This window comes from Panicum virgatum, chromosome 1K, assembly GCF_016808335.1.
Source record: "Panicum virgatum strain AP13 chromosome 1K, P.virgatum_v5, whole genome shotgun sequence".
In the NCBI taxonomy this organism is placed as follows: Eukaryota; Viridiplantae; Streptophyta; class Magnoliopsida; order Poales; family Poaceae; genus Panicum; species Panicum virgatum.
Genome location: NC_053136.1, coordinates 56,094,987 through 56,119,985, shown reverse-complemented (window position 1 = coordinate 56,119,985; position 24,999 = coordinate 56,094,987). Strand labels below are relative to the sequence as shown.

General features: G+C 45.8%; 3 protein-coding genes and 1 pseudogene across 4 annotated transcripts; 1 reads left to right on the top strand and 3 right to left on the bottom strand.

The window, feature by feature from the left end:
- Positions 1–974: 974 nt before the first annotated feature.
- On the bottom strand, positions 975–8,324 carry LOC120650401 (signal peptide peptidase-like 4). 2 transcript variants are annotated; one of them, XM_039927523.1, is made up of 15 exons: positions 7,993–8,288; positions 6,953–7,111; positions 6,848–6,862; positions 6,646–6,757; positions 5,964–6,080; positions 5,647–5,798; positions 5,364–5,546; positions 4,598–4,638; positions 4,306–4,462; positions 4,148–4,201; positions 3,981–4,073; positions 3,733–3,875; positions 3,494–3,564; positions 1,564–1,647; positions 975–1,455 (listed from the first exon to the last, which is right to left on the bottom strand). In XM_039927523.1, exons 1-15 carry the CDS (start codon positions 8,173–8,175, stop codon positions 1,325–1,327), a joined length of 1,695 nt encoding a protein of 564 aa, XP_039783457.1. In that variant the 5' UTR covers positions 8,176–8,288; the 3' UTR covers positions 975–1,324. The 2 variants fall into 2 exon arrangements, with proteins under 2 accessions (XP_039783457.1, XP_039783465.1); XM_039927531.1 differs by lacking the exon at positions 6,848–6,862 and having other exon boundaries at positions 7,993–8,324.
- A 206-nt stretch (positions 8,325–8,530) lies between these two features.
- On the bottom strand, positions 8,531–12,697 carry LOC120650393 (annotated as a pseudogene).
- Positions 12,698–17,826: 5,129 nt separating this feature from the next.
- LOC120650313 (acyl-CoA-binding domain-containing protein 4-like) lies at positions 17,827–23,350 on the top strand. The gene is made up of 14 exons (XM_039927392.1): positions 17,827–18,074; positions 18,555–18,632; positions 18,713–18,832; positions 18,954–19,026; positions 19,450–19,511; positions 19,618–19,757; positions 19,849–19,975; positions 20,450–20,564; positions 20,653–20,741; positions 21,271–21,354; positions 21,493–21,822; positions 21,909–21,968; positions 22,079–22,257; positions 22,921–23,350. Coding segments are annotated over exons 1-14 (1,566 nt in total). The 5' UTR covers positions 17,827–17,966; the 3' UTR covers positions 22,922–23,350.
- LOC120650344 (4-coumarate--CoA ligase-like 3) lies at positions 22,744–24,833 on the bottom strand. Its single transcript, XM_039927453.1, has 2 exons — positions 23,655–24,833; positions 22,744–23,560 (listed from the first exon to the last, which is right to left on the bottom strand). Exons 1-2 carry the CDS (start codon positions 24,764–24,766, stop codon positions 23,422–23,424), a joined length of 1,251 nt encoding a protein of 416 aa, XP_039783387.1. The 5' UTR covers positions 24,767–24,833; the 3' UTR covers positions 22,744–23,421.
- Positions 24,834–24,999: the final 166 nt, after the last annotated feature.

The following is a 24,999-nucleotide window of genomic DNA, read 5'->3' as shown; positions in this document are numbered from 1 at the left end:
AGCTTTTTGCAAAGCGGACTAATGCATGGGGGCAAAACCCCCACTAGGGTAGCAGTAGCACAAGCCAGCAGCAGCTGTAGCAGTCAAAAAAGAAAAGAAAAAAAAGAGTTACTGTATTATTGAGACAGCAGGACATGATGCATGCATGATCATGGGGAATCAGGAGGCGCTAGCCAACAAATGGACAAGGGCGACCAAACGCTAGCCTTTGCCAGGCACGACCCAACCACTCGACCAGCCGCAGGTGATGCAACAACACGACAGGTCAGGGCGTGGACAGCGACGGCGTTGGGACGGCAGCCGCTGCTTCATCCCCGGCCGCACACCGCGCCACCCCCCGGCTCCGACCCTCATCACCTCACCTGCACCAAAGGCCATGTTTGGTTACAAGTCTAATCACAATTTCACAAAAAAACAAATGTCCGCATGGAGTATTAAATAAAGTCTATTTGCAAAACTTTTTCAGATATGAGTGTAATTTTTCGAGACGAATCTAATGACTCAAGTTTCATCATGATTGGCTACAGTGATGCTACAGTGACCGCGATCAATTATTCACTAATCGTACAGTCAAAGACCTCATTGGTTAGAGCAACTGCTACAGTACCATAATTATGGAGTTAATTTTATAATTAGACTTTATTTAATACCCTTAATTGGTGGTCAAAGTACCAAAAAGTTTTTCTCAAAATGTCTTCACCCCTCATCCAAACATGGCCAAAAAGAATTCGGAAAGCCAGGCGCACTAGAGGAAGAAGAAGCACTGCCTTTAGAAAAAGGAGATTTGTCTCATGCATCAGTACCTGCGTACAGTATTTCTTTTCTCAAGAAAAAAAGGGGAGGGGAGAAAAAAAAACTCTTACCTGTTCAAGAACTGGCGCGTCACCTCGCCGACAAAGCCACTAGGTTCTTGCCACCTGTCCACCAGGAAAGATCAAGAACAGGTCCACAGATGACTGCAAAGAGACCACACAGTTTGCAAACAGGATTTTACTGTTCCAGAACAAGTAGTGTGTGCAAAGACCTGAGGAGTTCCACAGGTACCGGGACAATCGCCAGGCACATCCAGTTCTGGTTCTGGAAAATACCGAGATAAGCTCCTATACTTCCCGCATCTTTTATATAGTGATGAAACAGCTAACTATATCAGCGCTATACATACACACAATCCCTAGTTCCCTACTATACAAGGAGGATCGCAATAAAAGGGGGTTGCATCACCTCCTATTTAGGGTACATCACAAATCAGCCGAGTCTTGCACTACATCACACACCATCAGCAACATTCTCCGGGGCCAGGCCCTGTCAGCCTAGCCTTATTTTATTAAGATGATCTTACTGGGTCAGCCGTGTCCTTTAGGGATGGATGTGTATGCGTACACACCCTCTCTGGCAGTCCTCTTGTCCACAGGTTTCTTAGTTCACCTCTTTTCATGCCGAGCGCTAAGAAGGTACCTACAGAAATTTGGTAATTTGTTAAAAAAAAAGTAAAAAGCAACAATAGCCTATCCACAAGACATGGCACGAAATTCGCCGCACCATCTAGGGTAAGGCAGTACTTACAGATCGTGAAAGGTACAATATAAAGAAGAGCCGGCTGGCCATGACCATCCATAAGGTTCAAGGCAACATATGTAATTAGGAGACCTGAAATGGGGGGAAATAAGGTGAAACAACATCATGATATCTCGTGCAAAAAGTTTGGCAAAATATTCATATCTACATAAACAAGAAATGTCTAGTCAGTTTAATCCATTAACACAAAATTGCTTTCACATAATCGGAATCTATCCAGTGGGGAAAGACCGCCCCCACGGTATTTCACTAACCGTGTGTTTGGTTGGGAGAAGGAGTCCAACCCGGATGGGTCGGACCTCTTTTTGGAGTGTTTGGATGGAGGCAGCAGGGGACGGAGCGGACCCAAGAGAGGTATATTCGGTGGAGATGCGGGTTGGCTCTATCCCACGAAATCTGGCGGACGAGTTCGCTCCGCTCCGCTCTGACGCGGCGTCTCTCTCCCGTCACTGCCCCATCTCTCTCCCGTCTCTCCTCTCTGCTGCCCCATGCCCCATCTCTCTCCCGTCTCTCCAGCCCAGCGCGCGCTCGTGCGGCCGGAACGCCTGCAGGCTGCAGCGCCGACTGCTCCTGCGGCGGCGGCTCCGTGGCCGCGCAGGCGAGCGCCGCGGCGACGGCAGCCAACACCAGCAGCAGCTGCACGGGCGCGGCCAGGGCGGAGAAGGGCACCGGCGACGGCCACGGCGGAGGAGGGCGCCGGCAGAGGAGGCCATGGTGGCGGCGGCGCACAGATCTAGCGGCGGAGGACATGGCGGCGGCCGGCGCGAGGGCGGGGCCGTGGTCGGCCGGCTGGCGGAGGCCGCGGATGGGGCCGGCGGGCCGAGCGCGCGGCGGCCGGCGGCAAGGCAGGGCCGGTAGGCGAGGTGGGGGCGGCAAGGTGGGGGAACTCGCGCCGGCTGCAGCTCGGTCTCGTGGCGGCGCCGGAGCTCGCCCCGACGAGCTGCGCGGCAGGCGCCCCCCCTGAGGAAGAAGGTAAGGGAGAGAAGAAAAAGAAAAAGAAAAGGGTGAGAGGAAAAAAATAAAAAGAAAAAGAAAAAGATGAGAGCTTGACAGGTGGGGTCCATTGGTTGCAAGTGGGACCCTCAATAACGGTGTTATCATGCCATCCAACCCGTATTCCCAATTCCTTCAACCAAACATGGAATGGGTTCACTCCGTCCTCAAAATCAGAAGTGCAACCAAACAATGGAACCCGGCTCCGTCCCCAAAATCCGGGTTGGATCCAACTCAACCCAGTGATCCCGCAACCAAACACACGGTAAGAAAAGCTACCGGAGCCCAGCCGAGAAAGGTCACGAAAGCTGGCCCCGTGGTTCGGGCCTTAACCCATGCTTCGAGGCCCAACCCACTACCAGCTCCTTACGCAAGGGCCCACCAACCAAACCATGGATTTTGTAATAGGATGGAAATATGTGCATTCAACGCATCAACATAACATATTACAATGATGCAAGCAAACTTTTCCATTGTTGTAGCTTCATTCATGCACAGGAAGCCATTTGAGTTCATTTAAAGGTAACGAGAAATTCAGAAAGTAGAAATTGCAGAAACTAGTAACAATGAGCACAGGGGAAATGTGTAGTCCCATTTGAAAGGCAGTGATTTCTAAGATGCAACTATATGCCAAAAAAAAAAGGTCAAATTAGGAAATGTATTTTTTAAAATAAAGGATAAAGTACAGTCAGTACCATCTTTTCTAATTCCACCATTTTAACTATATCAAGTATAAGATGCATGCACTATCAAGAAAAGCACTTTTAGGTGTTCATACTTAAGGCATCATTTAGGAATAATTTTAACAGTACCATCATAAGTATCGCATTCATCTACCTGACATTTCATTTTAATGCAAGATGAATGTGCTAGCAGTCTAGCACACAGTGCTTAAAATTTGAAGGAGGATATAATGATATATTACCAGAACCATAAGCTACCATTGACCACAAAAAGTAGCCGGATTGCAATGTCTTCTTGGCAGCCCAATCATACCTAAAGAAACGGGGAGAAAAAGGTATTTCATAACTTAGTGTCAGATAAGTACTTGTAGAGAATGTGAAGAAAGGTGATTAATAGTATGCAGACTGTACTACTGAATTTCACATCTGATATGCCCGCTGGTACTGACAGATGAACATGGTGAAAAAAATTGCAACCGACCTTAACGCAAAAGCGATCAACAGCCCTGGAAGAAGGATATCGCCAAAGCCTATGATGCTGTATCCACCCCATGGATCAAACATCCGTGGAATCTTTAACAGCATGGGTACACCATCTTCATCAGTTTTATCACCACGTGCAACCTGCAAGCAAACAACAAGCATAGCTAGATGTCTAGCAGACAACAAAAGAAAAAACTAGACGCCTAACTGATGGCAAATAGCAACCCAGTGGTCATTCATACGTACCACAATCATCACACTTTCATGGAACAACATCTTGGAGATAAAAACCCAGAAGATGTCATATAAGAAGGCACAACTTAGGAGGGCAGAACCCACCTGAAGTTACCAGGCAAGAACAGGTGTCAGTACCAATCGCTTAACTGAAGGGAAAGCGTAGAAGGAATATTTACCTTGAGGTTAGGTATTCTAACAATTTGGATGACTGTAACAATCAAAGTAATACCCTAAAGACCACCAAACAAAGATATTAATTCCTTATAAAAAACAAAGATATTAATTATCACAGATTCATCTCAACAAAAATCATTGAAAACAGAGCTACACTCACAAGAATATCTTGCCCAATCCAAGCAAAGGGCAAACGGCGATAAACACCCCACAGAACAGCAAATACAATGCAAAACGGACAAACTGCCAATGTAAGGTATGATACAGCTCCAAAAAATGGCACTTTCACAAACGATTCCGCAGCAGGTTTAAACCGCCTGAAAGGTCCCATGAATAATAGTTACTAACAGTAAAAGAAACACAAGTAGATGCAAAAGCTAGAGAGCTAGCTAAGAAATGTTTGAACATGTATCTTGACTCAGAAAAAGAAAAGAAAACTTTACAGAGCATACCTTGACATGGATAGTAAGGCCACCAAACATGTTTGCAGACCCTGCACAAAAGGGAAAATCATCACAGGAGATCAAGATATGAAAGGCAAAGTACTATGTGCAACAATCAACAGAATCAATGATGATTCATGGTGCTATCTAGTAAACACACGTCATTAGAGTTGGTCATTCTAAAACCACCATAAGCTGTTTGGTCATATTATGGTTAGAAAGTACTGTTCACGCCGTGAACAGCAATGAGTCTAGGATATTAGGAAAGATAAGATTAGATTAGATTAGTTTGTTATTTCCTTAAATTTAGAGATTGGTTTCTTAAGGGTCAAGTCAGCCCATCTATACAAGGATGGGATTGTATCTCTTTTAATTAAGCAATGAAACAATGAACAAGAATCAATTCCCAAGTCCGCCAAAAGTCTAGTCTCCCCCCAAGCCGACTCCACCCGGCTATCTTCCCGGTGGTGTTTATCTTAAGCTGTGAGAGCAGTAGGGCTAGACCCTGCCCTCCTACGAGTCTCCAAGCCGCAAGAACAGTAGGGTTCAATCCTGCCTTCTCGCGTGTCCTATCTTCCCCCATCACAGGTCAATTCCTGATAGTTCCCAAAATTACATATTGCAGAAAAGATGGAAGTGCCTCAATGTTCTCCCCAAATTGAAACCATATTTCTAAACCAGATTGTGCTTTGGTCATTTGGGCGATTTAATTTCCGGAAGCATACATAAGAAAGTTAAAATACAATACCAGAAAGAAAAATGAAATGGTACGCACCTCTACACCACCTATGCAAAATATAACCACTAGAAGCTCCACAAACCAATGAGACATCAGCCTGTAGAGCGTTATCAAGAAGCATGATGCAATCACAACAAACAGTATTGCTGATGCCATGTTGATATCTACCATACCACTAGAACCTCCAGCCTCATGGTTTGGTGGAATTTCATGGCCATCCTATATAAATATCATATCTGTCAGTTCCACTTTTCAAGTAGGTAAAATCAAGTAACCACTAAGCAGCAATAAGAAATCAAACAAGATATGGGTTTAGAACCTTCAGAAGCTTCTCTTGTTCAATATCTGCTTCTCTGGCACTCCATGCTGACCAGTACGATGCACAAAGAATGGTACCAACTGCCATAAGCCATAGAAACACTTCTGCAGTATCAACAAGAGGACGATCTGGAGAGTACAGCTGCACTAAGACTGAAAAAAGGGGAGAAATGTAGCTTGTTAGCTATCATACATGATAATAAATACCCAATTTTCAATTTAGCAAAAAAAATATAAGAAGTTAAAGAAATATTGGCACATGCATACTCACAGGGATATGACACAAAACAGTGAATAACAGAAGACGTAAAAAATTACCTTCACCACTTGAGAGAAGACTTCGTAATTTAGAGCCTGCATCTTTTGGCAGAAGAACCGCAGGTATACCAATATCTAGATCTGTTTCATTGCGGTCACATACCATCTTGTATAACTCTGCAAGCACACGTGTCAGAACTCAGAAGACAACTAAAACCACACAGAAGCATTCGTGTATATGCATTAACATGCTATATGCATTTACATACAGCATAATTGACATGGATCACGGTAGGAAAAAAAGAGGCTACGAGCTAGGGGGTCTGCAAAGGAACCAAATGGTTTAGGTTTATTGCTGAGAAATGAGTCTGTCAAACTCAAAGGTAAAAAGATCAATGAAACCTCGAAAATAGACACCACAAATTGTAAAATAAAGAATTCATGATAGTTGAAAGAGACATGGAAAAACACAGATGCTTAATGGATTAATCTTACAAAAGATGATGACCGTGGACCTCAGAGACAGAGGGATAAACACCATAAGGGTTCAAACATAATAAAAAAACATCCTAGTGGTGAAAAAAGTATATGCTGGGCATGACTAAATCACTAAGTTGATCCCATCCCTCATTTCATCAGTTGCGTACATGGTACTCCAACACAGGCCATGAAAGGAAGGAACTGTAACTTGTAAGTAGAACTTTCGATGAAGCTAGGAACGGATTTCATATACAATGCATACCATGCTTATCATTGATGATTACAATGGCAGAAGCACCGGCAGATTCAGCAACCTTAGCTTTTTTAGTGAACCTACAGAGTCCCCTCTCCACTAACAAAATATCTCCAGAAACCTGATAAAGAAATAAGCAATCACTAGATAGCAATTCATAAGACAACAAAAGAAAGGCAGACGGCTAAATTATCATTTCCAGAAAGGCAACCTTCGCTCCAGAAACCTGATAAAGAAATAAGCAATCACTAGATAGCAATTCATAAGACAACAAAAGAATGGCAGACGGCTAAATTATCATTTCCAGAAAGGCAACCTTCGCTGTGGGAGGGGTGCAGCAATCAGAAGGCTGTGCTAACAACAGTCTTGTTCGGTTGGCATGCTTTTCCTTTGACTCTATCTTGGGGCCAAACCGAGCACCTACACCAACAAATTCATCTTTCTCTTTCTTGTTGACCCAGGTCTGCACTTTTACCTGACAAAAAAAATTGGGGGAAACAGGTGATTGATTGTAGAAAGCAAAGGCAACATGCTAAAGAATCAAAACATTCACTATTGCTTTTAGATAGAACCATATATGTTAGCTAAACATAAATGGCCCTCAGATGTGGGAATGTGGCAATACTGAACGAGATGGAGCACCAGGATAAACATGCAACCATGATAACAGATTAGATTGAATCGATGAGATCAGTCCAATCGAATAAGCTCACAACTAAAGGTGGAGTTCATCTGAATTCGACCAGGTAACAGGGGGTCCGATCAATGTAACAAATATAATTGCAAATTCCCAGCATTTGAAACTTAGAAAGCTGTAAATGCCATCATTTCTGATGAAGGTGCTCTCACGGGCTGCTGGTTAGTGGAGCTTGCTATGAGCAAGGGGATCCGGGTTCGAGCCCTGCTTCCTTCTTATAATTCAAAGCGGGGAGGCTGCCGGCCTCTTCCCGTCAAGTTTTTATCATTTCTAATGAAGCGTATAAAAGCAATTAGACTGAGTGCTACCTTGATTACATGCGCTCAAAACACAATGATATCGGACCATAAGTCCATAACCATATGTAATATAATACGATCCCTAAATCAACAGCATCCATGAACAAATCAGTAACTAGAGCACCCCCGCTAGCATACCCTAAACAAAGCTGTTCCCCAACAGCTTGCAAGCAAAGGTGCCCCTGAGTCGATAGATACTCGTTCATGCAAAACCGTACGGCGCGCCCTAGTCACTGACACCACTTCCAATCGAAGCAACCTAAAATCAAGCAACCGCACAAGTAGCAGAGACCCTGAATCCGAAATTGGGCCCCAAACCCGCAGAGAGAAAGCAGCTGAGATGACGGGAGCCATATATACCAGGACGAAATCGTTGGCGCAGCCGGGGATCTTCGGGGCCTCGTCGTCCTGGTGGACGATGTCCCCGGCGGCGGCCACGCCGGCGAGCGCCAACAGCAGGAGCAAAACCGCCGGCGAGCTGCGGGCCATGAGAAGAGGAGGCGGGTGCACAATTGGATTTGGATTTCGCGCGGATCTTGTCATGTGTCGGAGAAGGCTATGCCTCCGCCTCCCTCGGCTTTTCCTCCGCTTTCGTCGTCTGTTCAGTTTCAGCTGCAGACTGCCTTGATTGATGCGACGCGGCACTTTGGCAGCACTCACACTCACAGAGTCCGTGCTTATTTCTGACTGGAGAAGCAAAAGGAACTTTAAGGCCTGTTTAGTTCTTAAAAAAATTTCTCCCATCATATCGAATTTTTTACACACGCATTGAAATATTAAATATAGTTAAAAAAATAACTAATGACACAGTCTAACAGAGATGTATCTTTTAAACCTAATTAATCTATAATTAGACATTAATTGTCAAATAACAACGAAAGTGCTACAGTGTCAAAACTCAAAAAAAATCGCAAACTAAACAACGCCTAAAATAAAAAAATCATTTCTTTATTTTACAACCCAAAAAATCAAATTTCTTTTCTGGACGCAGTAGTACATGGCAAAAAAAAAAACTAACACACTCAGACAATCAGGAACATTTGCACTCCTAGTATTACAGCCAAGACTAGGACTCGTACTCCTGCTAGTAGTGCATGTGCATGTGCATGGCGCGCCAGTGGTGGATGGCGTCGCGCAGCGCATGGTTTGGGAGCAGCTTGTGCGTGGGGAGCTTGAGGTTGGTCATGGTTTGGGATCGCTGCCCAGCCACTCCTTGATCGCCTCCGCCTCGTACGTGAACCCGTCGCCGGCGATCTGCGGGTCGCGCATCACCTCCTTGAGAATCGGGCACAAGAAGTAGGACGGCGGCGCGCCGTCGTCGTCCGACGACAGCGACCAGCCCGGCGCGCCGCAGCTCCCAGTCCACGCGGCCTCCAGCACGCCCCGGGCCTCCTCCAGCACTCCCACGTCATCGCCGCTGCCGCAGCATCGCAGCCCCAGCAGCGCCACCTCCCGCCCTTGCTCCGCCGGCCAGCCCGCGCCCGCGTCCACCACCTCGCGCCACGCCTTGCCGCCGCGCGCGGCCTCCCGCGCCGCCTTCCTGGCCAGGAACGCCGGCATCCCGGTCACCAGCCGGAGGAGGACCACGCCCAGCGCGTGCACGTCGCACCGCGGGGTCAGCTCCCCCGTCGCCACGTAGTGCGGGTCCGCGTACGCCAGCGCCGCCGCCACGCCGCCGGCGCGCACCAGCCCGCGCGTGCCGAGCCCCGCCAGCTTGCACGACGACGACCCCACCACCAGGATGTTCGCCGGCCTCACGTCGCCGTGCACGCCCGCCGTGGAGTGGAGGAAGGCCAGCGCGGAGCAGGCCCCGTGGGCGATGCCGCAGCGCGCGCGCCACGGCAGGCTGCCGCCCCCGCTTCTGCCGAGGTGGTCCTCCAGGCTCATACCGCCCGGGACGAGCTCGTACGCGACGGCGCGCGGCTCCGGGCACGCGCCGACGAGCGCCACCAGGTTGGGGTGCCGCCTCACGCCGCCGATCCTTTCCACCTCGCGGGCGAACCGGGCCTCGTCCACGGCCACGTCGGGGCTCAGCACCTTCACGGCGACGGCCATGTTGCGGAGCTCCCCTCGGTACACCTTGCCACGACCGCCGTCGCCGCCACCGTCAACCCTTGCGGACTCGTCGAAGTGCCTGGTGGCCTCCTATAGCTCCGAGTAACCGAGCCGCAACAAGTCCTGGGCTCCCTCGGTTCCCTCTTCCCCCCTCGCCGCCGCCGCCGTCGTCATCCTGGTGGGCCGGAGCGTCTCGAGGAGGCTGTAGGACTCGGAGAGCCTGGCCTCGAGCTCGCTCATCATGCGCTCCGAGCTTGAGATCTGGAGCTCCAGCTCGGCGCTCCGGTCGTCGACCTGGCGTATCTTGTCCAGTATGCCGTTGAGCTCTCGCCTGCCCTGCTCCATGGCCGCGCGCTCTCTCGCCAGCATTTCCTCCATTTCCTTGCGGTGCTTCGCCTCTCGCCGGTACGAGCTCTCCGCGTCATCGGCCTGCATTGCATTGCATCCATTCGTGTGATTTTTCAGGCTAAATCATCATGTTATGGAATTTCGTTGCTTGATTTGTTTGACGCGATTCGCCTGCTTAATTATTACCATCCTGGACGCTTCGGCGAGCTCGCGCTCGGCCATCTGACGCCGGCGAGTCTCTTCGTACGCCTCATGCCTCAGGTTCTCGGCCTCCATGAGCGCCTCATACAAGGCGTCATCCATCATCTCACCTGCAGCATCAGCATCCTGGCGAAACGGAATGAATTACAGCAGTAACTGTTCTGTTCACTGTCCGGAAACAGACTAATGCAAGGCAATGTTACGCATGATGCATGCCAATTATTCTTCCCCCCAAATCAATCGATCGTGCTCTAGACGCCACCACCAGACAGGGACCGATTTTACCAGAAGTTGGCACCAATTCAGGAATGAATAGCACGTACCGAACCGTCAGGCGAAGGTGCTTCCTGATCCTCTTGGACATCGCCGTGCGGCAACAGCTCAGCGGCTGGTTCATTTCCGGACTCCACAATTTCAGACACTGAAGCCGAACCCTCCATGTCCATGGTGTGATCGACCCACCTTGTATGAGTCTCATAAACTGATGCCGTTGCCGGGTCGTTTGGTTCCTGCGTGCTGAATGTCTTGCTGTGCAGGCGAGGTGAGGATTTCGATCTTGCGTAGTCAGAAGTGCTTGACCTGGGACTTGTGCTAGCCGTGGATGATTCTGCTCTGTGTGCGCCCTCGCTGGCCTCCCTATATACATATTTCAGATCAGGTACGGTAATTCCCATTTGGAAAATGGTCCACAATAGGAGTGCCTTGCAGTACTACTAAAAACAAGGTTTTCTTTTTGTTCTTTGCATTGATGAAAAGCAACCGGCAAAGAGATTTACCGGGTACGTACGTATGTATGTATGTATGTATTAACGGCGATAGAGAATACTAAAACAAGGAATTAATTAATTCGAATGAATCATACTAGTACACTATTGTTGTGGTCTCGATCATTCAGCTTCTTTTGGTGTGAAAGCAGCAATAAAGATCATAGAAGAATGCCAAACTTGAGACTTTTGAAGCGTGCATTGCATACCTGGTGCAGATAAGGTTCCCCTTGCAGACAAACCAGATCTTGCAAGTGGGATTCGCCTTCCGCTGCACCGTCAGTGCTTTCTTAGACCTTGGCGCTCGCATCTTCCTAACACCACATTGAATGCATGCATCAACATGGATGGATTATGGCATCTTACCGAATTCAGGCTCGCCAACAAGCAGACTAAATGGCTTCACACCAAGAACTGAATCTGTATGTCCCAAAACAAACAAACAAAAGAAGAGCGGCTGCATGTACCTGGTGTAGGCCCGATCAGATGCAGCGCCCATGACGAGCTCGGTGACCCCATGATCATCAACCAGCTGTACAAGGCCCCTGGCGGTATCATCGGTAGCGACGATGATCTTGCTCGCATTGACCTGTGAGTGAGTTTCAGAAATTACATGCACAGCAGGTCGTCGGAGCCTAGTTATTAGGGTAGTGCTGAATCTGCAGCGCTGTAGCTCGATCGAGAAGGCATCACGGCGAATCGAAAGGCTGCTGAGAAGGCAGGCTCGTGTTGACATTGACAGGTTGGGAAGGGGATCGAAATTGAGAATGGTGTCAACCTTTTGACTTTTGCAAATGTCCAGGAGGTCGTCCAAGAATTTGCCGATCTTGTCCTCCTCCAGCTGCCTGAACGCAGTCACCTCCTCCTCTGCAAGCTGGCTCACTGGGACCCAGGCCCCCACTGCAAGAATCCATGGGCCCATTCCGAAAACACAACTAAGCAGAATAATAATAATAATAATAATAATAATAATAATAATAATATAATAGGTGGTGTTGACTGCAGATGGATGTCGTAGCAACCAGATACACAGAGAGTGACCAATAACAACTAAGATAATCTTGCTTCTTGCTAATTAGAAAGAGATTAATAAGTACAAGGAAGCTGCATTTGAAATTTGATCACGAGGATCAGTGCCCCTCTGAAACCCCAAAAGCCAAAACGCGGTTTGATCGAGTAGTCATGTAATTCTGTTCTTAATTAACAAGAGGTAGCTAGCAATGTGTGCTAGCTCCAAATAAATTGAATGAAACAACGAACGTACAAGGAGGCTGCAAGAATAAATTGAAGGATTTGATTGTGGAGAAGGAAGCAGAAGAGAAGAAGAAGCAAGATAGAGGAGGCCAGGAACGAACTCATGTTGATCCGGGATGGCGGTCGTCGCAGGTGCGCGAGGACGATCGAGGCGCTTGCTCCGGGGGAAGTTGGCGAGCACCCACTGCAGGTTGGCCTTCCATTCTTCATTGTTCTTGCCGATCCCCCCCACGGCGCAGTACACCGGCTGCTGCTGCTGCTGCTGCTCGTCGTCGTCGTGGTCGTGTAACTGTAATGCAGCGGCAGGGGCAACAAGCATGGCTGCTGCTTCGACCTCCACCTCCTCATCCATCCATGTAGTGCAGTGCAGAGGAGGCTCGTCCCAGAAGCGGCCGGTAGGTGAGGGTGCTGATGCTGACTAGCTAGTACTAGTAAATAACCTCGATCGCGCGGCGGTACGGTCCGCATGCGCATCTCGGATGGATATTCCCGCCTTGCAGCTGACCATCCTTTTGCATCCAGGCCAGCGAGTCATTTCATCCTCCATCTCTATCTACTTAGTACGTGTGTGTTTTTGCATCAGTACTTCCTCTATTTCAAGAATCTCGAAGAGTCAAAATAATCTCAAATTTGATCAAAATTATAGAGAAAAATATAAAGATTTACGATATCAAATTGATGTATTATGAAAATATAACTAATAAAAAATATAATAGTACTTAGTTTATATAATAAATATCATTATTCTATTATATAAATTTGGTCAAACATAAAAAAATTTGACTCTCCAAGATTATTGGAATGTCTTATGATTTGGAACGGAGAGAGTATTTTTTTTCTTTTAACAATGCAATGCAATGCAATTTGATGAATGAACCGTGAAATAAAGGAACAACCGCCGCCTCTATTTAATTAATCATCTGGTGTGCATGCTATTGCTAGCTTTTATTTGCGGCGACACGGATAACGGTGAGGAATATCCAATGAGGATATGCTCTCACTTGCACAATACAAAACATTAACAAGAGCTGCAACCAGATGCATGTTTTCTACACAAGTATATAGTATACGCACCATATCCCTGCATGACACAAACACGCAAGCATTATTTGACCCCTCGTTAACAAATCTAGACGCGTTGCAGCGTGTTGGAGATTTCTTAAAAGGTAAAGTAACCCTAAATCTTTTTCGACCAAAGGCAAGCCGCCCAGCTTAACAACTCTTTACGAGTCCGTGGGGAAAGCCACACATCCCCTTTCGAGTAAAATGCACCGTGGGCATCTGAACTTTCAGCGCTGTGTCAAATAGATCCATGAACTTAGAAACCAGACATCTAGCCCCTCGAACTTGCGAACCCGTTCACCCCAGGTCCAACCTGGTTTTGCATGGCTTGTATGACACTGTGCGGCCGAGATGTGTTACAGTGACCCCGGATTTGATACAGTAACCACGGTTTTGTTTTTTCCTAATTTATTTCGGCTGAATCTTCGAAAAATCATAACTCTTCGATACGACATCGGATGAAGATGGTTTTTATATGAAAATTGTAACCCTCGACGAGATCTACAACTTTCTAGTTTTGAATTTTTTTCATTTGATGATGTTAAGGTGCTCAAAAAAATTATATAAAATTACAGCACCATAATAATCGCGTACTTTTACTTGTCGCATTAGAAAATTAATATATTTTTTGTTTGTTAGTCAAATGAAGACATTTTGTATACCAAAATTTTAACACTTTTAACGATCTAGATTCTTGTAGTTTTGAGTTTTTACATTTGAAGTTGTTAATATGCCGATAAAACAGTATAAAGCAGCATATTAAGTACGCGATGCTTTATAATGTTTTATCGACATCTTAACAACTTCAAATGTAAAAACTCAAAACTACAAGAATCTAAATCGTTAAAAGTGTTAAAATTTTGGTATACAAAGTGTCTTCATTTGACAACAAACAAAAAATATATTAATTTTCTAATGCGACAAGCAAAAGTGCGTGATTATTATGGTGCTGTAATTTTATATAATTTTTTTGAGCACCTTAACATCGTCAAATGAAAAAATTCAAAATTATAAAGTTGTAGATCTCGTCGAGGGCTAAAATTTTCATATAAAAATCATCTTCATCCGATGTCGTATCGAAGAGTTATGATTTTTTGAAGATTCAGCCGAAATAAAGTAGAAAATAAAAAACAAAACAGTGGTTACTGTATCAAATCCGGGGTCACTGTACCAAATCCCGGCCGCACAGTGCCATACAAGCCATGTAAAACTGGGCTGGACCTGAGATGAACGGGTTCGCAAGTTCGAGGGGCTAGATGTCTGGTTTCTAAGTTCATGGACCTATTTGACATAGCGCTGCAAGTTTAGATGCTCACGGTGCATTTTACTCCCCTTTTAATTTGCTGGAACACACTGACACCAAGTCAACAAGAAAGTTTAACCAAAAGGAAACTTCGTCCCAGCAGAAAATCTTGCAACAAAACGAAACAGCTCAGGATGCACAGCATGTAGGCTGTCCACTGCTAGAGAAAGGGCTCGGATTAACACAAGATTCGCTGACAGCTCGCCAATCATAAGCTCCATCTTTACTCGTTGTTCCTTCTTCAGCTGGATTTTCCAGTGCGATAGCAACGCGAGGGTCTTGTGGACCACCGCCGCCGGCGTCGCCACAATCCTGTCAATGAAGATGAGGTTGTCTTCCAAAGCGCCCGCAAAGCACGATGGGGCGTGGGTTCTCGACCTTTCGTCAGGTGGGGATAAACAACGATTTGATGGAGCGCGACGCACCGATTCGATTTTAGATCACACAGATCCGAATTCTGCAACCTTAGCACCACGTCTCCTCTGGTTATCAATCGTGCGCTGCCCGGTTGACCTCGCCATGAAGGCTAATCATTGTCTGCGAATCGAAGAACACAAGCAAGAACGAGAAAGAAAGCAACCAAATTGCAGATGTATGATTAAACTCAAGAGTTGGGGTCTCACAAACCGATGAACGGCGAAACTATTCTTGGCAGATTAATCTAAGCAAAACCTAAACCCTAACAAGGGTGTGGCGGCTGCTAATAAACTCCCTAGGGTCGTGCAAGACTCTCTGGACGCACCCCTAATGGGCTCCAACACGATACAAGGCCCAAAGACCGAAAGACGGCGTCGCAGCGCCGGGACAGAAACTGGACGTCAACTTGCTCGGACGATTTCCGTTGACTCCATATGAATTTGGGTATGAAACCAGTGCCATTGGAAGCGTCTTGAAATTATCTTTCCATCCATATAAAGAACATCCAAATCCGAGCCTGTATGCGACCTGGGCGTCCATTTTAGTACTGACTGCTCTTGGACTCCAAATCAGACTCGAAGTTCAATCGGTTTGGGCCTCCACCTTGGCTGGGGCTCCCTTGCTGGTCTTCTAAGGTGGTGGCCAAGGTGGAGGACATCGAAGAGATTTTTTTGGATGTTCTCCACCTCCCTGGATCGTGCTCCAACTTGGATCAGGATCTCAAGGGTGAATATTAGGCCCATGACAACGACGTAGCTCCCGGCAGAAACAATGGTAGAATGTCTTGATGATTTGAAGATCTTGCCAACGAGATATTGATGTGGGACCAAATTTATTTGAAAGCTTATCAAATAAGCTTTCCATTAAGAGCTCATGGATCTCAATCGCACTCCGAATGACTGAGCTATGATGCTCGCAATGATTCACTATCAGTCTGCCGACGAACCAAAAGTTCAACTTTACATTTGTGCCTACAATCAAAGATTGACATGTACAAGTGGAACCAAATGAATTGTACCAAAAATCATTATACAAATATAGAAACAAGCTCACCTTGTATTTAACTATCATGGTCATATCCATAGATGTCATGTCCTCGTCAAAGCACCTACACACACAAAAAGAGAGAGATGTCTAACTCCGCCCTTCCTGTCCAAAAGGAAACTCCCAATCAGGCCCCCCCAAAAGACCATGGGGCATCAGCCCAGCCAAAAGATCTGTTTTATAAAGATTCAAAGAAACAGTGCAAATGGAATATTGGAAAGAAACATGATCAACTATCTCTAACTCTTCACAAAGTTTACAATCGTCAGGACCTGCCCACTTCCTTTTTTTGGCTGGACCTCCGCCTGAATTCTATCATGGTACACCATCTTGATCAAAATTTGGATTTTCAGCGGGATCCTAGATTTCCAAATGTCCCTCAGGAATTTATTCTCAATACCACCGAAAGTTAGAGCTTTGTATAATGATCGTATGGAATATTTGCCGCTTTTCTCGAGCACCCAACTCATCTGGTCTCTTCCCTCACAAAGTGTCACTTGGGACAACAACTCCAATAGTCGAGCCCACTTTGGCTTTCCTGCTGGTTCAGCGATCTTCTGAGAGCGCTCCACCTGGCAACTCCCCTCTCGCAGCACTTGATTCACTGAAATGTGTGGATCTCTACAGGATTTGTAAATCTGCTCAAACTTGATTTTCAGTGGACAGTCACCCAGCCATGTATCTTCCCAAAAGCTAGTATGAGCCCCCACTCTTAACCTTGATACCCCCCCCCCCCCTCGAACCATTGCCTAATAGATAGCAAATCCCTCCAAAACTGAGAACCATTCACTCTAGCAATTTGAAATATACTCCTATTTCCCAAATATTTCCTTCTCAACAGCTCAACACAAAGACTATCATCATCCTCTGTCTCTAGTCTCTCCAGCCATTTAGCCAACAGACATATATTCATTATTCTTACATCTAGAAACCCAAGCCCCCATTCTTTTGGGTTGGCAAGGCCTCCCACTTTACCATGTGGTATTTCTTCTTCTTATTCGTTCCTTGCCAGAAAAACCTCGCCCGACAGTGTCTAAAGCCTAGTAGTTGCCTTCATACAGCAAGTAGACACCCCCATAGTATATATTGGTGTGTTGGATAGGCAGGAATTGATTATAATTGCTTTATCCCCTGATGACATTGTATCACATTTTCAAGTCGCTAGATTCTTGTTAGCTTTGTTTGCGGTGTAATTCAATTGAGCTTTAGTTGCGATCACTGACTAGGATGCCCCGACAGATCATTGGAGGCGTATTTATGTTCTTATTTATATAAAAATATTACACATGATATATGTGTTACCATATATATATATATGTACGATGGAAGGGATAAGAATATCAATTTATAAACAAATAGTTCAATTGAATATATATCAAATACACATGGATGTGCAATGAAAAATAAAATCTACTGCAACTAGATAATAATAAATATATGTTTTAGAGTACATGTTAGAATATTTAATAGATGAAAGAGAGTATGAGATAGATAATTATAATTATTAGCTATAATTACTTTTGTATTAATTATAATTAACCTGTGCGGGAGCACCAGTGGATAGCCTATTCTGTTTAATTTTGAGCCTCAAAACGAGAGATATATATATTTTTAATTTGCTACTTAGTATTTCTTTTATATATCTTTAATTTGGTCCTCAATAGTAGTATTTTCTTTTAGATGCCATCTTCCCAGCGTACTTACGCATCGTGTTAGATACGTTTTCCCAAGGTGCTTACGCACCGCGCAAGTAGTCCCCTCCCTCCCTCGGACAGATCCACCCAAGTCAATTTCTCCATTCCCAAGCCAAGCCTGCCAGCCAAGGAATCCCGCGTCGGGATCGGCCAAGGCTGCTGGCTTCGTAGATTCATCCGAGGTGGTGGGGAATGGGTGAGGGGATCAACGGCGACGCCTGCCTCGCCGCCGCGCCGTACGACCACTGGGTTCTGCTCGGCCCCGCCGGGGGGTCGCCGCGCCCCTCCGCGCGGTATAAGGTACTGCGCGCGATTATAAGGCATTTCTCGCCGTGTGCTCTTTCTTCGGTTGCCGTAGTAATCTCTGCGTGATCCTGCGACGGCGGTACTCCTTACTAATTCCTAGCATGCGCGATTGGGTCAACATTTACTCGATACAACCAGATGGGTAGTGCAGAATGTCGGCCTTGCTCTAGTGGTATCCCCTTCATGTTTGGCTGCTAGTTTTAACTCAGCACTACTACTGGTTTCGATGTGTCTCTGGAGTATTCTACAAGGCTGACGAAATGAACCACAGAGTAATTTTTTCGAGGTGAAACCACAGAATAAATTAAATGTACATCCAATTTGAAATCACAAAGTTTAAGTTCGGAACACAAACCATCAGTAAGACATAGAGAAGCTAATGATCATGCGCATGATGCCATGAGTCCTGTTTCTGTCCTTATACCCTGGTTTGATTGTGCGCTTATACTGCTGAATGTTGCTAAAACATGACAGCATGCTGCGCAAGTAGTTCAAGATAAACTGTACGTGGTGGGAGGAAGTCGCAATGGCCGCTCTCTATCAGATGTCCAGGTTTGGCTTTGGCACTAACACATATTTTTAACTAATCTCGTCTCATGTGCTTTCTCCTTCACCTATATACTTTTTCCCAGGTTTTTGATTTTAGGACATTCACGTGGTCAGCATTAAATCCTACTAGGGACTCAAATCAGCTGAATCTTGAAAATAATGCCACAGGTGGATCATTTCCAGCATTAACAGGCCACAGTTTGGTAAACACGGCATCCTTTTCTTTTAATGGAAATTTGACTGTTTTGTAGCCCCATAACCTCATCCACTCGTTCGATCCAAAAAGCCATTATGCTTTATGCTGACCCCCTTTTTTTTACTTAGGTCAAGTGGAAAAACAATCTTGTGGTTGTAGCTGGGAACACAAGGTCATTGTCATCATCAAATAAGGTTTCAGGTATTTATTCAGGAAAACCTTCCAATTTTCTTAACAAAAAAAAAGAATCTAGAGCACAAAACATGGCATCACAAATTTGCTCGAACATAATCCTCAGTAAGTTGGTAGCTCAGTTATTCACCATATGGTAGTTCTTCCTTAATGTACCCCATTTTCCTAGCACCTGGTAATCTGGTATGAGCTACAGGAAGTTGTCTCTCCTATTTAATACAACTTGCTAATATATTTCTTGGAATAATGTCTCAGTTTTACAATAACATTTTTTTTAGAATACGCAAGAGGACTGCCTATCTTTGCATTCCTCCTGCGTATTCTCGAAAAAAATAAGTTCTTGTAAAACTGAGGGATGATCCCAATAAATATTAAGAAGCTATATCTTTGCAATCAGTTCAGCAAATGACAGCGTTGAATTTCTGGATGCAGTCTGGCTTATTGATGTGGAAACCAATAGCTGGTCTGCTGTTGATACTTATGGAAAAGTCCCAGTAAGAATCTTTTCATCTGAACTTCAAAACAAAGTGATTCATGATTGAACTGGTAGAATGTTTACTTATGACCTTGTTGAATTCTTTTTTTAATACTTTGCACTAGACAGCTCGAGGCGGTCAATCTGTATCCCTACTTGGTTCTCGGTTACTAATGTTTGGTGGAGAGGATAACAAGAGAAGGCTGCTGAATGATCTTCATATACTTGACTTGGAGACAATGATGTGGGAAGAAGTGAAAACAGAGTAAGAACCACTTACAACTTGTGCTGGAAATATCTTTATGTAATTCTGAGCTGTTGCTGAGATTATTGTTTTGCTTGCTATTGTGAAACAGGAAAGGTGGTCCGACTCCTAGGTACGATCATTCAGCTGCTGTTTATGCTGACCACTATCTTCTGATCTTTGGTGGCTCTTCACACTCTACTTGCTTCAGTGATCTTTACCTACTTGACTTGCAAACTGTAAGTACTGAATGGTCTTCGTAAGCTAGGTTATACAAGTTCATTTATGTGTTTAACTACTTTGAAAGTTTAAATAAATTTGCCAAAGCAGGGATTTGTGCCGATGCATACATTGGTACTTGTTCTTGGATAACTTACTGATGCCTTCAAATCATACAACACTAATTGTAGTTTTTCGGTTTTAAGAGGACTTCAAAATTCAAAATCGTACCCAGTTAATAATAATTGCAGTATAATAAAGGATGTAACTCCATTCTGTTATGACTAAAAGAAACTACCATGCATCATAACTTCATGAGGTGACATGCAGACATTCTAAACAAATCACATTGTACTTCTATAGAAGGGTGCAGCCATGCAGTTCTATTTTTTTTCACTCTCCACAGAAGTTTAGCACTAGACTTTGAAACTCTGAATGCAGGGATGATTTTTTTTTTCAGTACTTGGTTTAAGTAGTTTTATATATGTTAACAGCTGGAGTGGTCTCAACCTGACACCCAAGGTGCACATATAGCTCCTAGAAGCGGCCATGCTGGTACAATGATTGATGAAAAATGGTACATTGTTGGTGGTGGAGATAATGCAAGTGGTAATACGCACATGTTTCCCATAATTAGTCTTTTTTTGTACAGTTACACTAATATACTCCGGTATCTAAGAAAATGCACACGTCACAGGTTCCACTGATACAATTGTAATGAATGCTTCCAAGTTTGTCTGGTCAGTGGTCACCAGTGTCTCAGCTCGAGATCCACTAGCTTGCGAGGTAAGACATGTTTGTGCAATTGTGTTTCCTAGTTCGGGAATTAGCTAAAATCTTCATAAAGTAAGGCAGTTTTATTTCAGTGCTCCACGTGCAAGTTCATGTTCGAGAAGTGCATGGCTGATAATAAAATGGACACATCAATAACTTCTTTTTCTTTTGCCTGTTGTACAAGTACTTATTTGTATAATATCATTATTCACATTTAACAATGTTTTCATATATTTTGAACACTATATGTCTAGATTTGGTTAGATTGCTTTTGTTGATAGATGTTAGGGATGGATGAACTACAGCTTTTACATCTAAACTTTAGTGAGAAGCAAACTCTATTATAAAATGCCGTGCCATTTCTGGTACTTTCAGTTGAAACTGTTTTTTGTTTCAACATCAACTTAAAGAAATGCAAGCTTCCTGTTCATTTTGGTGGGCAACAATCAAATATGCCATTATGAAGCACATTCATGTTCCTTAGATGGCATCCATATTTTTAATACTATCTTTTGATTTCTGCTTATTTTATACTTTACAGGGTCTCACCCTTTGCTCAACCACAGTTGATGGAGAAAAAAATCTAATTGCATTTGGTGGTTACAATGGGAAATATAGCAACGAGGTAATGAATTTAGGGGAATTCTAATCATAGTACCTTGTAAACGATTCATGCGTTCAACCTCCTATTCTAGATCCATCCACCCCTTGGTTGATTCCTGTCATTCTTAAACTATCTGACTAAAATGAGGATTTGCTGCAGATCTTTGTTTTGAAACTCAAAGCAAAAAATTTAGTTCAACCTCGTCTTCTCCAGTCACCAGCTGCAGCCGCTGCCGCAGCTTCTGTAACAGCTGCATATGCTGTAATTACTGCTACAGATGAGAAAACCAGAGATATTGTTGCTACAGATGATTTTGACATTAAGAAAGCTCAACCTGCAAGTTCTTCAAAAAAGTTTGTTGCTGAAATTGATGTGATTAATGGAGAGAAAGATAAACTAGAGTCTAGATTGGCAGAAGTTCGTGATGAGAACTCAAAACTAAAGGATAAATTAGACCTGGCAAACCAGTCATACGGTGAACTGGCAAAGGTAAAGCCCTCTTTAGATTACGTTCTGCAATAGGGAATTCTTGATTCTCTTTGACAATCTCTGATTTTTCTTTCGCCTTCTGAAAGGAACTTGAATCAGTTCAATTTCAACTAGCAGCAGAGGGTTCAAGATGTCAGAAACTTGAGGTTCTAAACTTACACACAAAATCGATTCTCTGCACCTGAACATACTTATTTTCAGCTTTCCTTCTTATGCTCCTTATTGCTTGCCTTTTTCCTGAATCCCTCAACTTTAGTCCCAAATTGCTGCTGCACGCAAGAGATTGGAATCTGCTGGTTCTTTGGAGAATGAGCTGGAAGTACTGCGGCGACAAATATCTCAGGTGGAACAAACCATGGCAACTACTCAAAGACAAAAATCTGGGGGCGTTTGGAAGTGGGTGGCAGGAAGTGCAGAGGTCTCTGATGATGAATAGTAAGTCCTATGTGCATCATGCTTGGATGGAATAATGTCCATGCGTTCAGCTATGGTTGTACAGTACTTTATGGCTTTCATTGTGCACACCTATTTTTTGGTTAGAAATTTGTTTAATAGAGTTCTAACTCATGAATTCTCAAGGGTACACCTCATCACGGCGTCGCTAAATCGTATTATTTAACTCTGAAGAAAAATATCAAATATCTGGTAGAATTATCTAATCCTGGAATTTTTTGCTTAGCAAAAGACAATAGAAACCTTGTAGATAGTATAGCCTATGTCGGATTTTTACGGCAGACGGCACTCTAAAATCATGTTTGCCTTGAATTTTAGGGGAGAAGTATGTGATTACCTAACCTCAAAGATTTCTGGAGGTCTTTTGAATTTGGATTTTTATCTGTTCATAGTTATGGAACCAAAAACTGCAAAGGTTGTCACTTGAAATTTTGGAGGTCGGCAATTGTAACTTTTTTAAGTGCATAATAAACTCTGCAAATTTTTCCCTTCCATATCATAAACTTTGGACTGCTTCCATACAATAGTAACAGTAGAGTCCATACAAATTGATTGAAACTTTAAATTATCGGCTCCTACTATATAACTCCGCAGTTGGTAGTACATATTTTGGATGGCTGTAACTCTTGGATCGTGCTTCATCAGGTTGACAGGCAGCTTGAGAACAGGAAATGAGAGCAGAGGATCTGCTACAGTTTTGAGACAGCTTGTCTGATGCCAGTTACCGGGTGCTTCCTCAAGATCTTGCTTGTGGTTGATCTTGAAAAGATGTCTCCCAAAATAATCTTTTGGATCTTCTTAAGTGGTGGCACCTGGAAGAAAATTTTCGGTAGGCAGGCTTAGACATTCGACAGTAAGAACATAACAGTATACCAAAGATTGGGATTGTATCACATTGAATTTATGGCGTTAGTTATTAGCTACCTCTTTGTTTTTGTCATTTCATACCCTTTTTCGTTTTGGGTGGACGGTTATTACTTACAAATGAAACAATACAAAGGTGTCCATTGGCTGTGACGGCTGGGAAGAAAGATAATTTTATGTATACCGCGTAAATTTAGAAATATTTATCTCTGGTATCGGATGTTACTATAGGCCGGTTGTCCTTTTGAATTGCACCAGGAGCCCGTGCTGTACTGTATTATACTATGTTGGTGAGTTATATGGTTGGAGAGAATAGCTAGCTACTATATGATTTGTTTTCCCATTTGAGGAGATTCTATTTACCGGGGAGTTGGCCTCGTCTGTTGTCGCTGACATTTGTTCTGCTGGCTGGCTGTTGTGCCTGAAAGGAAAATGGCATTATGCCAAGGTTGTCAGGTTGTTGTGGTACGTAATTGTTGGGCGACTAGGAAAGGAAGAAGGGCAGACATCCTTACTGTATCACTGCAGCGTCAGTTTGTGCGAGCATCAGAGCTGCTGCTGCTCCTCCTCCTTGCAGCTCTTGCTCTGAAGCGGCGGCGGGTGTGCCGGCGGACAGCTCCGTCAGGTCGACCCACGGCAGCCTCCGGTGGAACTCGTGGCGTGCCTCAGGCGTAAACGGCGTCGGCGTCGGCGCCACCATCACCCTCCTAAGCGAGGAGAGCTTGGCCGCGTCTGGTGCCATTGGACCGGCGAGAGCTACCGCCACCTCCGGCGCCGCCACGACGTCCGTGGCGCCGTGCGCGTCCACGGCCTCCCTCGCCGCCCTTGGATCGGACGGCGGAGCCACGAGCACCGTGGTGACTCCGGCAGCGGGGAGCCCCAGGGCGACGAGCGGCAAGCCGTGGGCGCTGCACATGGGGAGAGACGCGAGGCAAACCCGGCGCTCCTGCTCGTCGTCAGGTGTGGGCAAGCCCAAGCCTGCCCCTGCCACGGCGGCTACGAGGTCGGCGTGCGTCATCGCCACCGACGGCGAGTAGGCCAGGAAAGCTCGGTCGTCGTGGGACGGCTCCACGTCCACGGTGGTGGGCTCCGCAGGCTGCAGGGCCATGGGGTCACCACCATCGATGAGCTCCTCCGCCGAGAGGGTCCGGGGGTCCGGCGACCGCGACGTCAGCAGCAGCGGCACGCCGACGCCGGCGACCTTCCCAGCCGCGTCCGGCTCAGCAACGATCATGACGGCGCCCGAGGCGTGCGCGGCGGCGGCTACCTCTGCGGGCGTGGCGTCGGGGTCGGCGGCGACCACGACGGCGCCCGCCGCGAGGACGCCGAGGAGCACCTGCGGGAGCAGGAGCGAGTTGCGCGACAGGACGAGGACGGCGTCGCCGCGGCGGAGGCCGAGGCCGAGGCGGAGGCCGGAGGCGAGGGAGAGCACGGCCCGGCGGAGCGCGGAGAACGAGAGCGTCCCGCCCGTGGCGGCGTCGACGAAGGCGGGCGCGGTGGCAGGGTGGTGGGGCAAGCGGGAGAGGACGAAGGCCGCGACATCGACGGCGCCGGCCCTGGCCTGCGGCGGGTAGAGCTGCTCCATGCGGTGCGGGCGTGTGGATTGGCGTGGAAGCCCAGCGATCATCGATCGGGGAGCACATTTATATAAATTTTAAAAGGGCGGGTTGTTTCCTCCGCTGCTGCTGGTGCTTGGCTTTGTTTCCTCCGCTGCGTTTGTCTGGCCAGCGGCGGCGGCGGTGGCGCCAACACAAGCAATCTGTCGTGTCTGCCGGAGAAGCAGAGAGCGCGAGCCGAGAGAGGATTTTTGAAGAGGCCCGGTATGTTACGGCCCGGTACCAGCCCAAGAAAGGCCCAGGA

Bases quoted from the DNA above. Each gene is read 5' to 3' on its own strand.
- LOC120650313 (XM_039927392.1), top strand. From the start codon at position 17,967: ATGGGTGAGGGGATCAACGGCGACGCCTGCCTCGCCGCCGCGCCGTAC. The intron at 19,976-20,449 runs GTAAGTACTGAA...ATATGTTAACAG, and splicing joins ACCTACTTGACTTGCAAACT to CTGGAGTGGTCTCAACCTGA. The intron at 21,355-21,492 runs GTAATGAATTTA...GATTTGCTGCAG, and splicing joins ATGGGAAATATAGCAACGAG to ATCTTTGTTTTGAAACTCAA.
- LOC120650401 (XM_039927523.1), bottom strand. From the start codon at position 8,175: ATGACAAGATCCGCGCGAAATCCAAATCCAATTGTGCACCCGCCTCCT. The intron at 7,112-7,992 runs GTATATATGGCT...TTTTTTTGTCAG, and splicing joins GCGCCAACGATTTCGTCCTG to GTAAAAGTGCAGACCTGGGT. The intron at 4,639-5,363 runs GTGCGTACCATT...CCTTTTGTGCAG, and splicing joins TTTGCATAGGTGGTGTAGAG to GGTCTGCAAACATGTTTGGT.
- LOC120650344 (XM_039927453.1), bottom strand. From the start codon at position 24,766: ATGATCGCTGGGCTTCCACGCCAATCCACACGCCCGCACCGCATGGAG. The intron at 23,561-23,654 runs GTAAGGATGTCT...TTTTCCTTTCAG, and splicing joins ACTGACGCTGCAGTGATACA to GCACAACAGCCAGCCAGCAG.